Here is a 21,778-nt window from a genome sequence, read left to right on the forward strand (position 1 = left end):
ACAACATGTGCTGGGTCATCATCCAAGACTGCTATAACACAAAATATATGGCAGACTGCAGGTAAAACAGAGCAGGAGACATACAATTCTCCCCCAAAGAATTCAGTCACAAATTCAGTTAATGCATTATTTTTTTAATGAGCGTCATCAGCATGGAAGCATGTCCTATGGAATGGTGGCCAAAGCATGAAGGGGCATATGAATGTTTAGCATATTTGGCATGTAAATACCTTGCAATGCTGGCTACAAGAGTGCCATGCAAATGCCTGTTCTCACTTTCAGGTGACATTGTAAATAAGAAGCGGGCAGCATTATCTCCCATAAATGTAAACAAACTTGTTTGTCTTAGCAATTGGCTGAACAAGAAGTAGGACTGAGTGGACATTGTTTTGGTTTTGAGTGCAGTTATGTAAGAAAAAAAAATCTACAGTTGTAAGCTGCACTTTCATGATAAAGAGAATGCACTACAGTACTTATATGAGGTGACTTGAGAAATACTATTTCTTTTGTTTATCATTTTTTACAGTGCAAACATTGCAAAAAAAACAGAGCAAAACAAATAATATAAAGTGAGCAATGTACACTTTGTATTCTGTGTTGTAATTGAAATCAATATATTTGAAAATTTGGAAAAAAATCCAAAAATATTTAATAATTTTCAATTGATATTTTATTGTTTAACAGTGCGATTAAAGCTGTGATTAATTGCAATTAATTTTTTTTTAGTTAATCACGTGAGTTAACTGATTAATCGACAGCCCTAAAATCTAAATATTAGGCCCAATAGATATAGATTATTCGAGACTACTTAATGTCTCAAACAGAAAAACTGTATTTGTTGTTCTTCAGAGAGTTAGTTTTCATAAGTGCAGAAACAAATATTTTTAATTGAGGGGCTTTTTAAAAGTCAATTTACAGATCTTGTTAATCAAACGCATTTGAGATACGTGTTCTTCCTTTAATCATTACCTTACTAGCAAAGTGACAGCACCTGCCACTACCGGAGAGGCAACACTTGTCCCAGAGAGGGAGCGGCATCCACCCTTCATACCAGAACCTCTCACTCCAGAGCCATAAGTAACAATATCAGGCTTCACTCTACCATAACCTCCTGGCAGTTCCTATGAATTAATTAAAAAAACAGTTTATGTTTAGATCAACATATCATTTACTGGTGCTGGCCTATGTCAGAGACAGGATACTGGACAAGATAGACCCCAGGTCTGATTCAACCTGGGCAATTCCTATGTGATTCAAACTATTCTGTATATGTTTTAGATTAGCAGTTCATATACATTTTTCACTTTTTTTTTTAAGTAGAAAAAATTTAAATTCAGAAAATTTTAGACTTCTTCAGACAGCTTAAAATCATAAGTCTTAATCAGTCACATGTAAGACACAGGAGGAAATTATTCCACTCTACCAGACAGTGTTCCTTCTAATTTTTCCCACCCATGTACGGAATGAATTTTGTTATGTGCACCAATATGGAGGTGATGTGTGACACATCACCTCCATATTGGTGCACATAACAAAATTCATATGGTGGGGCCGAAGGGTTCGGAGTGTGGGAAGGGGCTCAGGACTGGGCCAGAGGGTTGGGGTGCAGAGGTGTGAGGGCTCCGGCTGGGGGTGCACGCTCTGGTGTGGGGCCGGGGATGAGGGCTTGGGGTGCAGAAGGGTGCTCTGGGGCTACGGCAGGGAGAGAGCACTGCTCCCAGCAGCTCCTGAGCGGGGGGAGGGGGGTGGGAAGGCACCTTTCCCTGCCGTGGCAGCTTCAGGGGTGGGGCCGCAGGATAGGCGCCCCTCCTCCGGCAGGCTCAGGCCTGGGGATGGGTGCCGCGGCAGGTTCGGGGAGGGCCGCCCCGGCTGGGTCTGTGCCTGGCTGGGCTGCCCCGGCAGTTTAGGGCTGGGCTAGGCTGGGGCCGGGGCACCTCTCCCTTGGCTGCTACAAGTCCTCAGGCGGGTTCCCTGAGCACCTGTGTGGTGCTAAGAAGGCTGCTGTGTGGCTGTACAGCTTATAGGGAAATTAACTACCAGGTAATGGTGAGGCCTCAGCTAGTATTGTCCTGGATTCTGGGTGCCACTCTTTAGGAAAGAGGTGGACAAATTGTAGAGACTCCAGAGTAGAGCAACAAAAATGATAAAAGGTTTAGAAAACCTGACCTATGAAGAAAGGTTAAAAAACCTGGACATGTTTAGTCTTGAGAAAAGAATAAAGGGGGACCTGATAACAATCTTCAAATATGTTAAGGGCTGTTATAAAGAGCAATCAATTGTGATCAATTGTTCTCCATGTCCACTGAAGGTAAAACAGGAAGTAATGGGCTTAATCTGCAGCAAGGGAGATTTAGGTTAAAAAGGTTTTCTAATATCTAATTATAAGGGTAGCAAAGGGCTTGCACAGCTTCTAGAGACAAGCACTAAGCCCATATGTGCTCCTCAAGTTAACAGACTGCCTAAGGATAGTGCCGACAGTGGAGCTGGGATCCCACAAAGGGAATGAGGTGGAATGAAGCAGTAACCACAGCATCCTGCACAGTGGCTAACAAATCTGGGTGATTTGAGGGCAAAGACATGATGCACCCCATCAAAAGGCATAAAAGGGTCCCTCTGGCTCACTTCCTGTAGCACTGAAAACCTAAAAGCCCATTAACATAAAGTTCTGTTCTGAGGATGAAATGGCTATTTTAAGGATTTACTTTTATCACCTAAAAAGGAACTTCATTTAATTGAAGTCAGTTTGTGATTAGAGACTGCATTCAGTCAATTCTCTTGTACCTATTACAGTTCAATACTTTGCACATTTTACCTTTTCAACCACATGAACTAATTTAATCCCAGATGACTGGACCTACTGAGATTTTAAAAAGCTAACACGGCAGAGAGGGCATCTCTGTTAGAATGAGAAAGTTCATGTTAAATGTTTTGAAACCACGCATATTTTATATTTGAGCTTACCCAAGTGGTCATTCCCCTCGATGAGAAACGAGCTATATTATCTTCAAAGTCAATTCCTCCTACTCCAATCACATCCATCTGGTCAGCAGGGTTATTGAGAGTGCTAAAATGAGTGAGCAGAGGGAGGGCAGAAGGAAGGGGGGGTGGGAGGAGACAATAAAAATAATGGGCACATCACCACCAGGTTCTTTTTGTCTGTCTAGGTTCTGCAGCTTTGACAACTGACAACCTTGGATAGTTGGGTGAATTATTTCTGACAACTTCATTTACAGCAACTATTCAAGCAATCCCTTAAAATATCAAAACATATACCAAGAAAAGGAGCGATATTTATTTTAGTATTATTACATGAGGGGCCAAAAAGCAATCAATACATTTCTTAGATTTTCCCTGAAGTTTGAGATTTGCATGCACGAAAGTTTGTTAATATTGACAGGCAAACATCAGTTTTAAGGACTCACTGACTTCTTTTATGGGTTTACATACTATCAAAACTACTGAATTAAATAGCTGCAGCTAATCTAATTCAAGAATGTGCTCCTCAGGTAAAAGAAAAATCTACAGTGGAAAAAACAGCCTGACTCATTCTCAAAAGACAGAATAATCTGCGATTTTTTTTCCCAAGAGGAGGTAGGGGATTATACCTCAGATACAGGAAATTTTTAATCAAACGCTTTTAAAGAAACTTACCCATATAAAGGGCCATCATTGCCAATAGCAGAAACCATGATCACATTGTTAGCTGTCAATTCCCATACCTGCAAAGCCAACAAATATAGACACATTATTGAAAGCAATGTACTGAAGCCAGTTAAATAAAGAAATAAATTATTTACACACGTACTGCACTGGTCTGACTACAACAATTTCCTTAAATCCACACTTTTTATTTTAATGGTACTTGCATCACACATACCATTGACACTTTCACTAATATAATTCTCCGTCTCAAAGAGTAAGAATAAACACAACTGTTAGTGCAGGCCAAGATTTTCAAAAGAGACAAATGATTTGCATGCCTTCAGCTCAGACATGTAATTTTTAGTATTAAGTTATATGCTCAATAATCCACCAGAACTGCACCCTTGCATAACAACATGTACATCCTAGACACCTAAATCAAATACTACTTTCCACCCAAATTTTCCAAGGAGAGCAGTAAACATTTGATTTTCAAATTAAACTGAATTAAGATAATTTAGAGAGCGTTTGGAACAGAACAAATTATTTTCATGTGCCAAGCTACCTACATAGCCCTTTCCAAAACAGGTTTTTACGTTTTGGTTCTTTTTAAACATTTTAATTAATTTAGTGCTTTTGAAAGATTGGTTCCTATGGCTGTCAGACTAAGTCATATTTCTTCATAATTCAGGTACAGTTCTGCAGTTTTTACTACAGATGAATGTGGGCTTAACGATTTTTAAAGATAAAATGTAATTGCTAATTTTAAAAAGTTATTTTTCAATGCTGACTTACTTTGAAAAAGACTTGTAGTCACATATTCCAGCCTATTAACTCTACTTCTAATTAAATCAAGTTTCCTCATATAAAATTTGCAATTGAACTTCTGATAAATGGTTTCTGATTACAAAATTTACCCACCATTCAGGAGTAAATTTTTCAAAAGCAATGGATTTTAGCCAACAACTTTCCATTTAAGTTGGTGAGAGTCACACTACTAAAACTTCACCTAGCACTTTGAAAACTTTACTCATCAGTCTGTATACATGGGCTTTTTAATAGAAACCATTCCAATAAAAATAGTGGCCAGTAAAGCACTGATCTTGTAAGCTGCTCTGCAAGGACAGACGCCTGAATCTGTGCAGACCTTCACTGATGCCAGTGGAACTCTGCACAGTCATAAGGGTCTGCCCACACAGAACAGATTTCAGAATTGGGACCAATGAGGTGACCATGCTAAAATACATATGTTCATACGGGGGAGTCGCATCTTATGCGGGGGTTAGGTTCTGAAGTCAGCGCATAAGGCGAAAATCGCATATAGTCAAATGCTCATTGAGTGGAATGGCGGGCAGAATCGCCCGCACTACAGGTACAGTATTTAAATTGTTATTTTTCTCTTCTTTGTTTTGTTTTGCCGAGTGTGTATAGTTAAAATCGTGTAAGTTAGATGCGCCTATGATGAGACTCCACTGTAGTTTTTGTACTTACCTTGTCAACGAAAGGATGATCCATAAAGTCTGGACCACCAATACTAAGGTTTAATACATCTATCTTCTTTAAGATGGCATAGTTAAAGGCATCCAGAAACCAAGATGTATAGGAGACCTGTTCATTAAAGCACAACAAAAGCAACCATTTAGAAATCAAATGAGAATATAACAAAATAAAGTTAGGTATTAAAAGAAATAGAAATTTAAGGGTAGGAAACAGACAAAAGTAGAGAGCTGAAACAAAAAAAAAAATCTTATTTTGTTTTTTCTTTGGTATTTAAAATGAGAAGTTCATTTGATTTTTTTTTTTTTAAATCCTTCATTAAAATAACACTAAAAGTAAGAGGTAGTGGCCCTGGATTTTAATACCAAATTCTTATTTGAAAATAAACTCCAGGAGGCAATTCTAAAATCTGTGTAAATGTACATAATTCTGTTAAAAAAAACAAACTCTTTCTCTTTACAAAAGGAAATACTTTAAAGTTCATGAGAATTAACAGTATTTGTAATTTAAGGGTTAATAGTGTGTTATTCCAGAAAGGTTTGAATTATAAAACATTTACAATATCTACCTGATTATTTGTGAAGACCCTAAAAATGTGCAGCTCTGCATTTGGAGCAAATCCCTGGCATTCCCGCATGCTGGCTATAACACCTGCCACAAACGTCCCATGGCCCAGACCTGTTGCAAATTAGTAGTAGTATAAAGTTAATAAAATAAAATGTTAGAGGCCAAACCATTTCACTATAAAATTTTAAAAAATCCAGACATTTTGTATGCAGATCCAATTGCTTATCTCTTTCATCCTTAGGAACATTTAAGTTTATTTTAAAAAGCAACAGAAATGTTGGTCCAAGTTGAGAACTTGTTTCACTTTGATCGAAAATGCTTTGCAATAGATGCTAAGCAATTCCTACCAACAAGAATTTCTACAACTGAAACTGTATATATATGGGGTGAAATCCTGGCCTCATTGAAACCAAATTTTCCTCCTGATTTCAGTAGGGAAAGAATCTCATCCATTAAATATATAATGTGCAGAAACAGAGGAAAAAGGATATCCTACAGACAGGAAATATTTTCTATCCCTCAAGTTTACTTATTAAATGTTTTGGTCAACTCTAAACAACTTTTTTTCCCCCAACTGTTTGGATTTGGCTGTTTCGGGTGTGTTTCAACCTTTGTGTGTGTGTGGGCGGGAGGGGTTGCTTTTGTTTTTTTAATTGTCCAAATTTGAAATCAAAATACCATTTTGAATAAAAAAAACAGTGCATAAAGTTAAGTATTTGCATATTTGCAGCACAGGTGTATAAGATGGGGCAAATACAAGATGACGAGAGACAATCATACAAAGGCAGATAAAAAGAAATGCAGAATATTGGCAAGGATCTGCAGAGTTTATGTTGGTGCCACAATTTTACTTTTCCACTGAAAAATTATGTGGATTACTAATGCTTAAAGGAGAGCTGCCAAAACTGTAATAACTCACTAGATTACCTGAAAATGAATCAAAATATTATCTCCGATAAAAGGAAAAAAATAACACACTAATATTAAAAAATAATAGGGGCAAGTCAAAAAATGCCTGGGAGTTGCCTCACCCCCAGGTATTTCTACACTGCATTTCTGCTTGGATAACATTTTGTCCCCTAGCCCTTTCTTAAAATCCTTGGAGAAATATGGCATATGACTCAGCGGAGACAACACAAAATCCTGGGCAGTGTTGAGCCATCAGTGAATTTAGTGAGAATTCAAAGCACTCAACACATTGCAGAATTCGGTCCATTATCTGGGAAGACATGTAATTCTAATCTCAAATAAACAATTTTACTTCATAATCCAGGATGAAACACATGATGTAAAATACATAATCTATAGTTTCAGCAATGCTATATATTAAACCCACCATCATCCAAGGTTCTCTCATTAGTCCAGTTTGTTCTTTCTTTTACGTTTTTGAAATGTGGATGTTTCTCACTCAGTCCAGTGTCAAAGACAGCAACTCTTACACCAGCACCTATTTCCGTAAAAGAGGATTGGTATGCAAACATAGCATTTGTATCAGTTTATTCTGATATATAAATGGAGTCTCCTGGGTGCTCAATGCACTGCCTGGTCTACACAAAGCATTTCATGTTTTCCAAAACCAAAAGTCCTGGTTCACTCTAGAAATTCACCTAAAGAGCATTAGTTCCATTCAGTTTCATAAAGGCAAGACTAATTTCACAGAGTCTGGGGGAAAAAAAAGTAAAGCTAATTTTGACCCCATGAGGGATTTGGATCAAGGTAAGGAGATCAACAAATTGATCTCCTTTTTACTTTTACTAGCATACAATTGAAAATTACACGTGTATCTTGGTTTTTCAACAAAAATGATTTAGTATAATTTTCTAAAGAACTACGTTAAAAGAATATTAAGTTTACAAAGTGAAACACTTGAAAGGTCAGGAAATATAAAATATAGTTGCCTGTGCAACCTTAACTTTTTCCACATGCACGTATGTACAGTAAAAGCTCTTTCATCCAACACTTCACCAACCAGCAAGCTCTATAAACCAGCATTTCTGATCTGCATTAAAAGTCTGGTTTATAGTGCAATTGGTGCGGGGGGCCAGCAGGGGGCTGGGACGTGGGAGGAGCTGCGGGGCGCACTCTGGGAAGAAGTTTGGGTCTGGGAGGGGGCTTGGCTCAGGGGGCTTGGGACGCAGGAGAGGATTGTGGTGCCAGATTGGTGGGAAGGGGGCGCTCACCTCCAGCAGCTCCCTGCAAGCAGCTCCCCGTCCCTGCTGGCGGAGGCACGGCCAGACGGCTCTGCAGGCATGCTGCCTCCGTTCCCCCTCCCCGAGCACTGACTCTGCGGGTCCCAGCCCACTGGCCAGGAACCGCAGCCAATGAGAGCTGCAGGGAGCGGCGCCTGCAGACAGAGGTAGCGTGCCTGCTTGCACAGCCACCTGCTTGCCAGGAGCAACAGGAACAAGGAGCCACTTGCAGGGAGCTGCCAGAGGTGAGCATTCCCTCCCTCCCACCAATTTGGCACCCTGAGCCTCCTCCCACGACGCAAGCCCCCTCCTGGACCCAATCTCCCTCCCAGAGCCCATGCCCCAGCCCCCCGCCACTCCAAACCCCTCCCTCTGAGTTAACTGGCATTTTTAATTTATCGGCACCCCCCGTTTCCCCAGCATCCTGGTTAAAAAAAACTTTTACTGTATTATGAGAAAGTACCTCCATGAAAAACTTCCTTAAACTTCCAATATAGAACCAAACACAATGCCCACACAAAATACCTCTACATTACATCCAGCGCATGTACAAAATCCTCTGTATCAGTGGTTCTTAACCAGGGGTCTGGGTGCTCTGGGGGGCCACAAGCAGGATTCAGAGGGTCCGCGAAGCAGGGCTAGCATTAGAATCATTGGGACCCAGGGCAGAAAGCCAAAGCCCCACTGGATAGGGACGAAGCCCAGAGCCCTACCACCTGGGGCTGAAACCGAAGCCTGATCAATGTAGCTTCCCAGGGACTCCTGGAGTGTGGGGCCCCAGGCAACTGCCCCGCTTGCTAATCCCTAATGCTGGCCCTGGCTCTTATATTCAGAAAAACAGTTTTTGTGACACTAGTAGGCCGTGGAGTTTTTATAGCATGTTGGGGAGGGGCCTCGGAAAGAGAAAGGTTGAGAACCCCTGCTCTATATTACATCCAAAGCCCAGCCTTGGATCTCTACAGCAACAGCTAAATTATAATATATTTATATACATATATAGTAAAGTCTCTAATGTTATTTTCACATGAAAAACTGTGAGACTGGAATAAGAGTTGTGTGTTTTGAGTGCAATGTGGAGAAATTTAGTGTTCGAATTACAGCTGGCTTGTTGCTGGAACTGCAACCTGTTGTGCAGATGTACTGTGAGAATATTCGAGTAGTGTGAAGTTTGGGTGTTTAAGGTAACCTTCATTTGCATGCTTAACTTGTGATTTCCTTGATTTTTTTAGTGATTGTAATGGTATATCAGTGTTGACAATTACTGACATGATTAGCTATCAATGTTGATATTTGTTATCCTCCTTAATCCACTACAGAGACTCAATGTCCCCTACACTTTCTACAGCTGAATTCCTTCCCACTTCCCCCAGCCCCAGCTACCCCTAACACAGAGACATGCTCTCTACCTTACATGCAACAACTTGCTCCTCACCATCTCCCCCTACCACATTAAGCTTTTAAAAGTGGATATGTATCAACATTTAAAAGTTTAACGTAGCAGGGAAGCTGGGAAAGAAGCATATTGAGAAGTGGGGCTGTAGGGGGACAAAAAAAAGGAGATGACATGGGTGGAAGGAAGAAATTGGAGCTGTGGGAAAAATTTGGGCTGTATGTTCTCTTTCTAAATTAACCATTTTAAAATAACCGATTTCATTTTTCAGCTGAAGAAAAGCTGCACTGAGTCTGGGCTGCATAAATACAAACGGTATACAGCACTTTCCATCAAGTCAACAATGTTCAATAAATGTATTACAAAACTAAGTACCTCTCAGGCCAGGTCTGCACTACAAAATGTTGCTAGTATATTGCATAACCAACCGTATACTGGTTAAGGGTGGGGAGAGGTGCGAACAGTGACCATCGGGCTCTACTGGCAAAGCCCCTAGTACAGACAGTTATACCAGTAAAACTGCACTTTTGCTGGTATAGCTTATTTTGCTCAGGGGGGCTGAAGTAAGCTATGCCAGCAAAAGTGTAAGCATTTCTAATGTAGGCCTGGCCTCAGTCTCTAGAGAATTTAGACACATCTGTAATGGATTAATAAATACAAAAAGGGAACTGGTTGTGTATCCTTATTACTACATGAGTATTTTCTTTTCGCTTGTCTCAGAGACTCTCAATTTTTTTGTATTCTAGCCAGGCAGTTATCCCAAACCAACAGACAAAAGCATACCTGTATAACCCATTTGCCAGAGTACATCTGCCTGCAGGGTTTGAGCAACTTGCCGTGGTATAGCTCTCAGTAAACGCCTGCTTGAATGTCTGCCTGTTGCATGCCAAAATCCAGAGCCTAATGATAGGCTTGCTCTTCTCAGAGGACGAGATGACTGCCATTTTTGAGTCCATCTGGTTTCATTGCATGGCAATGTAGGATCAGCTAGATATGATTTGGTTGGAGAAAAGAAAAACGCAAAACATTTTATTTTCTATACTATGAAATATATAAATATGTTATTAGTACACTTTAGCCCTACTGTGAACAAAAATTTTAGATAGAAAAATTTTCACTTTTCAGACATTTGTCTGACCCAAATTTTATTTAAATCCTTAATATATCCTCTAAATACAAAAGCTTCATTTTAAAAGCTAATTACTACAGCTCCTATACCGAATATATTACATGCGTTTAACTTAAGCATGTGACTAGATTAACTGAAGTCAATAGGTGAAATCCTGACCCCACTGAAGTCAGCGGGAATTTTGCCCATTAAATCCCTAGTAGATTGAATCTATAACATACTGTATTATGTCACTACAGAAAATCCTTGATCACACCTCAGAACAGGTATTCTAAAATAGTGATAGTTTCACAGTTAACGGGATGAGCCTTTATCAGAAATAAAACATAATATCCAGAAGTCACTGCATTCTTATTTGTATAACATACTCCTGGGGATTTCTGTGTTAAAAAATTTAAATTTCTGCGCATAATATTTTGAAATTCTGCAAAATTCTGCATATTTTATTTGTCAAAATAACACAATATAATTACTTCAGTTTCAATGATTTTGGTAATTTATTTCAAAATACCTGTCAACAAGTATGTCAACAATACAGACAACAGCAAAAAAAATTCCCCCAGGAGTAGAGAGTTAAAGAAACCCCTACAACAACCCAGTTCCGGATGGGGGGTGTTGGAAGGAGCTGTGTGGGGCCCCCACAGCCCAGACACCTGTACTTCCATTCCTCCAGAGTCCAGCTGTGGGGCAGCCCCCGGCACAGATACCGGCACCCCCAGAGCCTTTACTTCACTCAGCTTCTTTACTATCCGGCTGGGGACAAGGGGTGGTACAGCCCTGCCCTTCCTCACCCTCTGCCAGAGCTGGATGGGTCTCCCAGGACCCCCCCCCCCCCCCCCAGGAGAATAAGGATCAAAGAGCGTGCAGCCTCCAGCCCTGACAGGCTGGACTCTCTGCTCACTGCGAGTTGGGCTCTGCAGAGTCCAGCAGCCCCTAGTGGCGGCCAGAAATTCTGCAGGGCAACCAGGGAATTCTGCATTCCGCAGTGACGCAGAATTCCCCCAGAAGTAATAACACTAATGTTTTGGGATTGGAATAAAGCCCACTGATTTTTTAAAAATGAACTTAGTGCCATCAGAGATTAGGAACAGCTCTTTTGAAGGATGAATATACTTACGCTCTGAATACTTGAGAGAGCGAAATACTTTCCGCTGGGGGGTTACTCGTTTGATGTTTGGGTGGTCTTCTAGTGTCAGTACTCCATCCTTCTGTTTCTCTTTGATCTGGATCACCTCAAAATCACTAGGGTAGTCACTGGCTGGGTTGTTGCGAGGTACAATCCGCCAGTTCTCTATATCACTGTTCTTCAATGCACTTGAAATAAATTTACTTCTAGCTTTAGCTGTAAAGTATCCATTGAAAGCCACAATATATTCTGCAAGCAGAATACCACATATTAGAAATGACATTTCAACCATACATTACAAAAGGCACATCTATACCACCACCGAGAACTGAATCTTCCTCCTTACTATCAAAACAAATGTCTCCACCTCCCAAATGAAAATATTATGATTCCATTACTAAGAATATTATGGTAACTTGGATTTACTATTTATATAGGTTATGATTTTCAAAACAGTCTAGGGGTTTTAAAACACATTAATTTTAACAGAAGGTACGATATTTGTCTAATTATGCCCAGACTGTTTGGAAACCTCATACACAGGTTAGTTCAGAATCTGTCACCAAAAAATAAAATAGTGAACACTTTGTTTTATATGGCTTTTATGCTGTGGAATTTGTAAAACATCCAGAAAAAATATTTAAATTGACTTTATATCTGCATTTTAATGTGTATTAAAAATAAGCCAACTAATGACAATGTCAGAGACAAACCCATTCCCTCCAAAAAGACTTTCTAAACAATTTGGAACCCATCCAATTGTGCACATCGTTAGCCTACATAATCCCATGATATTTTTACCATTAGCTTGTCTTCTACTCCCACCCTCTTATTATTTGTCATGCTTTTTTTATGTATCTTGTTTTCAGTTAGACTGTAACTGAAGGGGAAGGGGACAGGGTCTTCCTATATGACTATAAAGGACTTCGCACAACAGGACCCCATATCTGATTGGGGTCTTTGAGCACTATGTTAACACAAATAAAATAATACATAAATCATCATCAGCATGTATCTAAGCTTTAAACACATTTTAAAAAACTGGATTCTTTATTACCATGTTCTACTACTGTTGAAGAGAATTCCACTTTCAAAGTAAGACGAGAGCATCCAGGACATAGGTGGGCCTCATGAGAGGAATTTCCTAGTCTTGTACCCAGGTGTTTTTTGCCGCAGAGTAAAATTACAATCAGGATCAACCAGATGTTTGCAAACTTCATGGTCATAAGAGAATATGGTTTCATTCCAAAAATTCCATATATTCAAATGACACGTTTTCTCTTTATAAATTAGTTCAATTTTGTATCAATAAATGTTGCCTTTGCTGTGCTGTTCAACTGGATAGTCTCAAAGCAAAAATCTAGATTTCATGGTTTTTTGAGGTTAAGCCTAGTAAACAGGCTTATTTCTTTCTACGTTTTCTCTCCATTTTGGATTAAAGGATTCTCTCACTCAGAATGTGATAGCTGAGTCCTGTACTCCATTTTTTGATCGGAAAGGTAAGCCCAAAGTAGAATTAAGCAAGTTTTTTGCAATCCGACCTGTAAAATAAACAAACCCACCAACAAAAATTATTAGATTTGCCAAACATACAAAAACATATATGACAACAATAACTGACATTCAGCAATTATTATTGGAGAGAAACCATTTCATTCTAGATTATGCTTCTCTTTGATTTCTAATTTTAATTTATTTTATTTTTGTAGTTTTCAAAACTGCTGACAAAGTCATTATAGGATATGTTTTGTATTTACTTATTAACAATTGTCTCCTCATTCATTTTTGTACAACACTAAACACAATGGGACCCAATCTTGACTGAGACTTACAGGCACTATCATCAAATATTATTGTTATGTGTATTACTGTAGCAACTAGTAGTGATAGTATAACAACATGTATTAAATTGAGAAGTGTTATGGAAAGGATAGCATGAAGATATAAAACAAGATATTTATCAACAAGCTTTTGCACATACTGAGTTGAAAGCACAGGCAAATTTCACATCAGACATTATGTTTGATAGAAATTGAGGCTAAAGGAATGTAGTGATGATGAATCCAGTTTCATTCTGTCCACTATTACACAAGAACAGACCTTGGCTTATACTTTTGAGTGAAATTTTTATGGCATTTGTCTGTCAAAATTCCCCTAAAGGAATTATTACTTAGAGGTATGTGCTTGTTTTTCCTGAGTGAAGGTGTTATATAATTCCAAATGACAACCATTTAGTAGAGAGTATCACTGGGGGGATTTCAGTGTAACAGGGACTCTGTAAAAATGTTTTTCTTCGGAATCTAGGCCAGCTAGGCACTATAATATACAATACATTAATATGAATTTGTTATTCAGAAAACTCGCTTTAAAAACCGCTAAAATCCTAAATGCTACACTGACATTTTAAATACTTCACTTGGATTTAGGGATGAAGCAACAGGATATCTTGGATGAACAGCTCTGCTGTCCGAACCAGAGGTAGTGAGAAGCAAGTGATTTTGGGACACCCAACATCCAAAATTTTTTATTTGAGTTGAGTTAAAATACAGCATAGTAAGTGACAAGTTATGACAACTCCATGCTGGCAATGCAATTTGTCCTGCTCCATGTAAGAACCACAGCTCAGGATAAAAGTCTTCATCTGGTACAAATAGCACAGATGCATCATATCTTAACAGATCCAGCAGAACATGGCAACAGGAACCTACTGAGGTTTCCAATAAAGAAGTAGTTTAATAGTATAGCAGTTCACCAAAAATGCAGTCTAGAAATATCTGCTGCACTCAATGCAGGGAGCAGCATATGACAGACAAAGCAAGAGGACGGGGACCCAACCCCATCCTTACTGCAAATCAGCCATTCAGCACTTATGAGAACCAAGAGGCTGAAGACAGTTCCTCATTTACCATACCATCTCCTTATTCATGGGTTCCCATGACCACATTCAAAGAACAAAATTATTTAAAAATATATCAGATTTTTTGGAAATTTCATCAAATTAATGTGATAAAAAAATTAATTATTAATTATTTATCAATTAAATAATCAAATAAGAAGTTGGGTTTTGACTGCCTATATGTGACAAAATAAGTCTTGGTCACCCCAAGTGAAGGTAACCTTGAAGGAAGAACTCACTGCAACATTTACCAGACTGCATTAACACCCAGGCAAAACAAGATGCCTCTGAAATAATATCAAGTAATATAGCCCATTTGTATTTGCAGTACATTGCTATTTCACTTTTCAAAAAGCATATGTACATGTAAGCTCAGCTGCACCTAGTATTGGATGTTCAGAGAGTGGGTGTATGTAACTTACACCTCAATGTCACAGGTTAAGGCTGCAAGCTTGATTCCGTGACTTCTGCAGCGGCTGGTGCGGCTGGCTCCAGGATTGCCCAAGGAGCTCGGGCAGCCCCTGTGCCAGTCACACCAGCCTTTGCTGGGCAGTCTCGGGCCACTGTCTGCCCCCCCAGCAGTAGGAAGAGTTTGAGTGGAGGTATCGGGGGTCAGAGTGGGGGTTGGGGCATGGGAGGGGCAGAGCTTATCTTGGGGGGGCTCCCCAGAAACAGCAATACGTCCCTCCCTCAGCTCCTAGCTCCACACACTGCCTCCACCTGCAGGCACCGCCCCCAAAGCTCCCATTGGCCACTGTTGCTGGCCAATGGGAGCTGCAGAGCTAGCAGTGCGCGGAGCTAAGAGCTAAGGGAGGGACATGTCGCCGCTATCTGAGAAGCCGGGGAGGGAGCCTGCCAGCCCTGCCAACCTTCCGCCCCAGCACCAACGGGGATTCCGGGCTGCTCACACCCATGGCACTCCCCAGACCGCCCCCTCGGCATCCCTCAGACCGCCTCCCTCTCCCCTCCCCCCCAAGGACCCGTGGCACTTCCAATATTTACTCAGTGGTATAGCACAAGTCATGGATGGGTCATGGGCCATGCATTTTTGTTTACTGCCCATGACCTGTACATGACTTTTGCGAAAAATACCCGTGACTAAAATGTAGCCTTAACTACATTTAATTATGGTTAGCAGAGATGCTAACAGCTGACCAAAGCACTCCAAACATTTCACATTAGCTGGCCTTACTTTCTATAGATATTCAGAGTAACTGGTCATCAGTTGAGAGAACAAAAAGCAAACTATGACTTTGGTTGGGCTTTAATTCATGCTATTACAGAGGTTATCAGCCAGATGACTCCTATAAGTTATTTCAATGCTTGTTTTAAGTATGTACTGGAAGAGGGCAAGCTGATTTTACAATATTATACATTTGCCATAGTGCATATGATAAAAATAATAATATGTGGACATTTAGCTAAAGTGATTTTCCACTGATGTCAAGAAGTTTTACTTGTATGTTTCTGCAGCATGATTTTCAGTACACGATATTTTACTAGACAGTGCACTAAAAGAGGTAGCACAATGTGTACAGAAACAACAGATTTTCTTCACTTAAAACATTCTTGTATTTGATCATGAAATAGTGATTGAGAGTAAACAGGGAGCAACTTGTACAATTCAACTTCTGTTAAACTGATTTCATCACATAGTCTCGAAAAAGATGATCAGGAGAATGTAAATTCTCCTCCAGACATACATTAGGGTGTTGAATTGCAGGAAATACTGTTCAAGTATGTCTCAATATGACCATTATGGAGTGGCAATGTGCTACACACAATAAAATCAGCCACGAGGCTCGTTCACCTGCACATCTACCAATGTGATATATGCCATCATGTGCCAGCAATGCCCTTCTGCCATGTACATTGGCCAAAACGGACAGTCTACGCAAAAGAATAAACGAACATAAATCTGACTTCAGGAATCATAACACTCAAAAACCAGTAGGAGAACACTTCAACCTCTCTGGCCATTCAGTAACAGACCTGAAGGTGGCAATTTTGCAACAGAAAGACTTCAAAAACAGACTCCAAAGAGAAACTGCTGAGCTTGAATTGATTTGCAAATTAGATACCATTAACTCTGGCCTGAGTAGAGACTGGGAATGGCTGAGTCATTACACTACCTGAATCTATTTCCTTATGATAACTATCCTTACACCTCTTGTCAACTGTCTGTAATTGACCATCTTGATTATCACCACAAAAGTTTTCTTCCTGCTGATTATAGGTCATCTTAATTAATTAGCCTCTTAGAGCTGGTATGGCATCTTCTCTGTATGTGTGTGTGTGTGTGTGTGTGTGTGTATATATATATATATATACACACACACACTCTTTTTATATGTTCCATTGTATGCTCAAATAGATTTGTTAGTCTCTAAGGTGCCACAAGTACTCCTGTTCTTTTTACAGATACAGACTAATATGGCTGCTACTCTAAAACCTAACAAAGGACAGTAACACCACTGTTGAAAACTGGTTCAGAATAGTGAAAAAACAAGATCTGAATGACAAACTCCTTGAAGAGCTTCAGAGTTTGTGGAAATTATGAAAGAGACAATTAAAGGTAAACCATGTGCAACTGCTATAGGCATCTTGCATAACTGTAACAGGAAGTAGAAGTCTAAGAAGAAAGTAGCTGACGTTGTTGCTGATTTAGATATTCCAAAGCATCTCACTCAAGTTGAGACCTGAAATAAATGTCCACATTCAACACCCAAGAACTGAAACAAATATTTTAAGGCTCCTCAAGGGCAGGTGCATAAACCAAAACATTGGTTGTCCTGTCCTCAATAGAGTGTGTGGTCAAACTGAAGAAAGGCAAGGTGATATTCACCAACACACGCCCAAGGGATAATCTACTGTACATCATTAATATAAAAATAAAAAAATATCAGGCAGTAAAAACTGAGGTTGAACTATTTCAAAATAGATATGAAGTGCTGCAAAGGCTATTTACAATGAGTGAGACATTTAACAACAACTGGACTGCAGGGAAATAATGATGGTTTACTCAGTTTCAGAAATTTACAGGAAGGAGTGTGTGGGATTGGTATGGAAAGGAAGGAGATATGGTGACTTCCCAACTCTCCTATTTCTTTACCACAACGCAGTGTTCTACATGTAATAGTTAAAATTTCCCCAAAAAAGAAAATGAAATAATGCTACTTAGTGTATGATAGGTATATATTCTTACACTATATGATGTCCCTCTACCAAGCACCAATGATGGTAATTTGTAGGTAATTTTTTAAAGTCAGACTTTCATTTGTATGCATTTGAAATTGATCACTGAAAGATGACCTTTTATTTGAGCAAAAACCTGCATATACTCCAACCTATGCACATGCATTTTCTGGGTTAGCATGTGGCTGCATGCAAGTTCTAGAATTTTTACATACAACCCTGTTAGTCTTTGTGCACGTGGGCAGATTTTGGATTCTTCAAATTGCACACACAGAAGTGCTAGATTTTTTTTTTAAGTGTGTTGGTGTAATTTTTTTTTTCTTTTTTGAGCGGGGGCCAGACAACAAGTTTTTGTGAAATGTACTTAATATTGTAAATACTGTAGTATTTCTTCATTTTTTATGTGTCATATTATTAATTATATTAAATTTGCCCTATGGCTTATACTGTATTAAGACCATTAATTATATTTTTAAAAATCCTTGGTAATTATATATAAAACACCCAATAAAGCATGTAATAATGGTTTAATATCAACAGTACGTTGGGGTTATGAATAAAGCTTGCTGGGCTTTCTTTTTCTTTTGGAAAATGCAAATTTGTGAAAACAAACTAATGTGTGAAAGGGCGGAGTCCCAAAAAAGTCATTGTGAAGATTTCAGTCTCTCTCTCTTTGGCCTAATGAATAGAATTATGCAGGTGGAACAGCTTCAACAGGAGAGATTAAGAAAGACAAAGATGCTGACTCTACAGACGGCTGGTTTGGGAACTTGCCTGGGGTGCAGGAGACCCAGGTTCAAGTCCCTAATTCAGAGTCAGACTCTCCCCTGTGAAGCGGTTCTGCTTTGTATAAATATTTATATTCCATTGGCCAAACAGAGAGACAGACTCACTCTGTGCTCACCCAGGTCTATGTCCCCACTAAAAAATCAAGCAGAGCAGAGACTTGAATCTAGGTCTCCCACATCCTTAGCGCCCTAACCTCCAAATTATTGGCTTTGCTTGTGTTTCTCTTTTTCTCTGTATTTTTCTGCAAAATATTTGGAAAGATCTCGGTTTTGTCCAGATGCAGAATGAAAACAAATTCTGAAACCTTCAAATTCTTTTTGTGCGAAGAAAAATCCATTTTCTGGTCCGCTGTAGTTAGAAGGCGCTATGTAAAATGCAGTGTTGTCCTAAAACAACTGTGCATTTAATAATCTGACTACTGTTGCTCCTCCATAATGAGTTTGAAAATGTTATAAAAATAAATACAAACTTTATAAACTGAAAAATAAGTCTTTTCACAAAACATTTGAACATTTTGGTCAAAATTTAAAAGTCTGCAACTTGTCGAATACACAAATCTTATTTAAGTCAGTGGAAGCTGCGTACAGCCAGCACTTTTGAAAATCAGGCCACTTTCACTGTCATGCATAAATGTGGGTTTGAAGCATAACTTCAAATACCAAAATTTTAAAACTTTGTCGTATACTACACCATTTTGCTATTTGTGGTGCATTTAAACTGACTAAATAGTACATGTTACAGAAGCTTATTTTATGTACTCTAATTCACTGATAATGTTACTTTGGCCTGGTCTATGCTACACAGTTAGGTCGATGCAACACAGCTTATGTTGACCTAGCTGTGGATGTTATCTACACTTAAATTTCGCTCCTGCTGATGTAACTGCCCCACTACACTGACTTTATAACACCACCTCTCCAAGTGGCGTAGAGTCATGGTCAATGTAGCAAGGTCGACACAGTGTCAGTATAGACATTGTGTTACTTACAATCGACTGTTACTGGCCTACAGGGCTATCCCATAATGCCTTCCCTCCCCACCCCCTGACTGTAACACAGGAGGTGTTGGATCTCCTGTATGGGGGCGGGGGGAGAGAGAGAAGAGGCTATGTAGGCACAGCTCTGATCCAGCCATAAAAACGCTTGACATCTATGAGCAGATTGCTTGGGGCATGGAGGGGAAGGGCTACAAGAGGGACCACCAGCAGTGCTGTGTGAAAGCCAAGGGAGGTCAACAATCGATCTGGTGTGGAGCCACAGACATGCCACTTTTACAAAGAGCTGCATGCCATCCTCTACGGAGATCCCACCAGCACCTCCAAAAGCCCCATGGATATTTTGGAGAAGCCTGAGTCACAGGTCCCCACCATGAACAGTGAAGAGGAGCTGGACGAGGAAGAGGTAGAGGAGTATAGGGGTCAGGTGACCGGGTGATCCAGCTGGGCAGCAAGCCAGGACATGTTTTGATTCCACTGCAGTCTAGCCAGTCCTGACAGTCGAGCACGGACGACCCTGATGCAGGGGAGGAAACCACTGATAAGTATGCAGTTTGCTTTGAAATTACAGAAATGGAACCCCCAAATTATCAAGTCACATCTGTCAATTTACTCTCTTATACTTGTGCTAAAAGAGGTAATGAAACAAACAAGAGAGGTAGTATTGCCTTCTGCTTTTCATTCCCCTCTAGAGTTAGGCAAAGGGGGCCGTGTGAAGCAATTTGTTTGTGTGTACTGGGATGTCTTGCGATATATACAACAAAAATAATATGAAGAAAGAGCATAGGCACATTTGACCCCCAAATAACCATGCTTATTAACTATATACAAACATACGAAAAAATAGCTGAATGCATGCTGCACTTCTGATTGGTTTCTGATGGCTTGCAGAATGCAGTGAGCACCTCTAGAGGAATTGCAATTCACTTAAAGGGATATTACCCTATTGTAATGCACTACAATTAGTTGAATTAGTGAGTGGCTTTAGTGTTGCTTTGAGACTTGCAGTGTGGCTTGGTACACTTTGATTTTTTTTAGAAATGGGAGAACTCTTCATTTGTGGCTGGAATATCTCCACTTCCTCAGTCATAACTGAGGGCAGGTCTTCACTACGGGGGGTGGGGGTGGGGGGTGTCGATTTAAGATACGCAATTTCAGCTACGCGAATAGCGTAGCTGAATTCGATGTATCGGAGCCGACTTAAACCGCTGTGAAGACGGCGGCAAAAATCGACCTCCGCGGCTCCCCGTCGACGGCGCTTACTCCCACCTCCGCTGGTGGAGTAAAAGCATCGATTTGGGGATCGACTGTCACGTCCCGACGAGACACGATAATTCGATTCCCGAGAGATCGATTTCTACCCACCGATTCAGGCGGGTAGTATAGACCTAGCCTAAGACTGCGTGTCTATCACGGAGGCCATAGATTCCGTGACTTTTGCAGCAGCCGGTGCGGCTGGCTCAAGGGATGCCCGAGCTGGGCAGCCCCTGGGCCGGCAGCAGTAGTTTGGGTGTGGGAGGGGGCTCAGGCAGCGGGTTGGGGTGCAGGGCGGCGCTTACCTCGGGGGAGGGGGGAGCTCCCCAGAAGTGGCCGGCATGTTTCTGAAGCTCTTAGGCGGAGGGCACAACCCCCGCAACTCCCATTGGCTGTGGCTCCTGGCTAACGGGAGCTGTGGAGCCAGCACTCATGGCGGGGGCAGCACACGGAGCCCTCTTAGCCTTCCCTCCCCCTAATAGCTGCAGGGACATGCCGGCCGCTTCCAGGGAGCTGCACAAAGTCAGGCAGGGAGCCTGCCAACCCTTCCCCACCTCCAGCACCAGCGGGGATCCAGGGCCACCTCAAGTACTCACAGTGTCCCCAGAGCACCCATGGCCCCCCAGCTCAAGTTTTAGTTACAGGTCACAGGCTGTGAATTTTTATTTATCGCCTGTGACCTGTCCACGACTTTTACTAAAAATACCTATGACTAAAACATAGCCTTCATCATAACAAATGTTGGGGCAAAGTCATAACAAACGTCTTACACATTTAAATTTTGATAAATGTAGCCATTTTCCTGTTCAGTTTGATTAGGAACCTTTGTGTGTAATCACAGACTTTCTAACATCTAGTTGTCCATATAATTTCTGTGAGAACATTACAGATGAATTTGCAACAAACTAGTTAAATACTTTAGTGGAAGATGTACAATATTTGGGAGAGTTTACCTCAGAAAAGAAGCTTTTGTTATGGATAGAACATATCCCAGCTCCTTGAGAACCATCTGATGGTCACCAGGATGGGTCACTTCAGGTGACCCAATATTTGTTTTGTCACATACAGTCAAAACCCAGCTCCTTATTCAAACACCACTTAACTGTAAAA

The 21,778-nt window shown here is 40.4% G+C and overlaps 1 protein-coding gene across 2 annotated transcripts in view; it reads right to left on the reverse strand.

The window, feature by feature from the left end:
* MBTPS1 (membrane bound transcription factor peptidase, site 1) overlaps positions 1–21,778 on the reverse strand; it is a 43,727-nt gene that overhangs the window by 20,887 nt on the left and 1,062 nt on the right. For both annotated transcript variants that reach the window (XM_034788447.1, XM_034788446.1), the window contains exons 2-10: positions 12,598–13,081; positions 11,532–11,789; positions 10,069–10,272; positions 7,043–7,153; positions 5,708–5,817; positions 5,134–5,250; positions 3,652–3,719; positions 2,962–3,064; positions 970–1,121 (exon numbers count right to left, since the gene is read on the reverse strand). In XM_034788447.1, the coding sequence (XP_034644338.1) occupies positions 970–1,121; positions 2,962–3,064; positions 3,652–3,719; positions 5,134–5,250; positions 5,708–5,817; positions 7,043–7,153; positions 10,069–10,272; positions 11,532–11,789; positions 12,598–12,784 (1,310 nt within the window). In that variant the 5' untranslated portion in view covers positions 12,785–13,081. The remainder of the gene's footprint in view (positions 1–969; positions 1,122–2,961; positions 3,065–3,651; positions 3,720–5,133; positions 5,251–5,707; positions 5,818–7,042; positions 7,154–10,068; positions 10,273–11,531; positions 11,790–12,597; positions 13,082–21,778) is intronic.

This window comes from Trachemys scripta, chromosome 13 (genome assembly GCF_013100865.1).
Source record: "Trachemys scripta elegans isolate TJP31775 chromosome 13, CAS_Tse_1.0, whole genome shotgun sequence".
Lineage (NCBI taxonomy): Eukaryota > Metazoa > Chordata > Testudines > Emydidae > Trachemys > Trachemys scripta.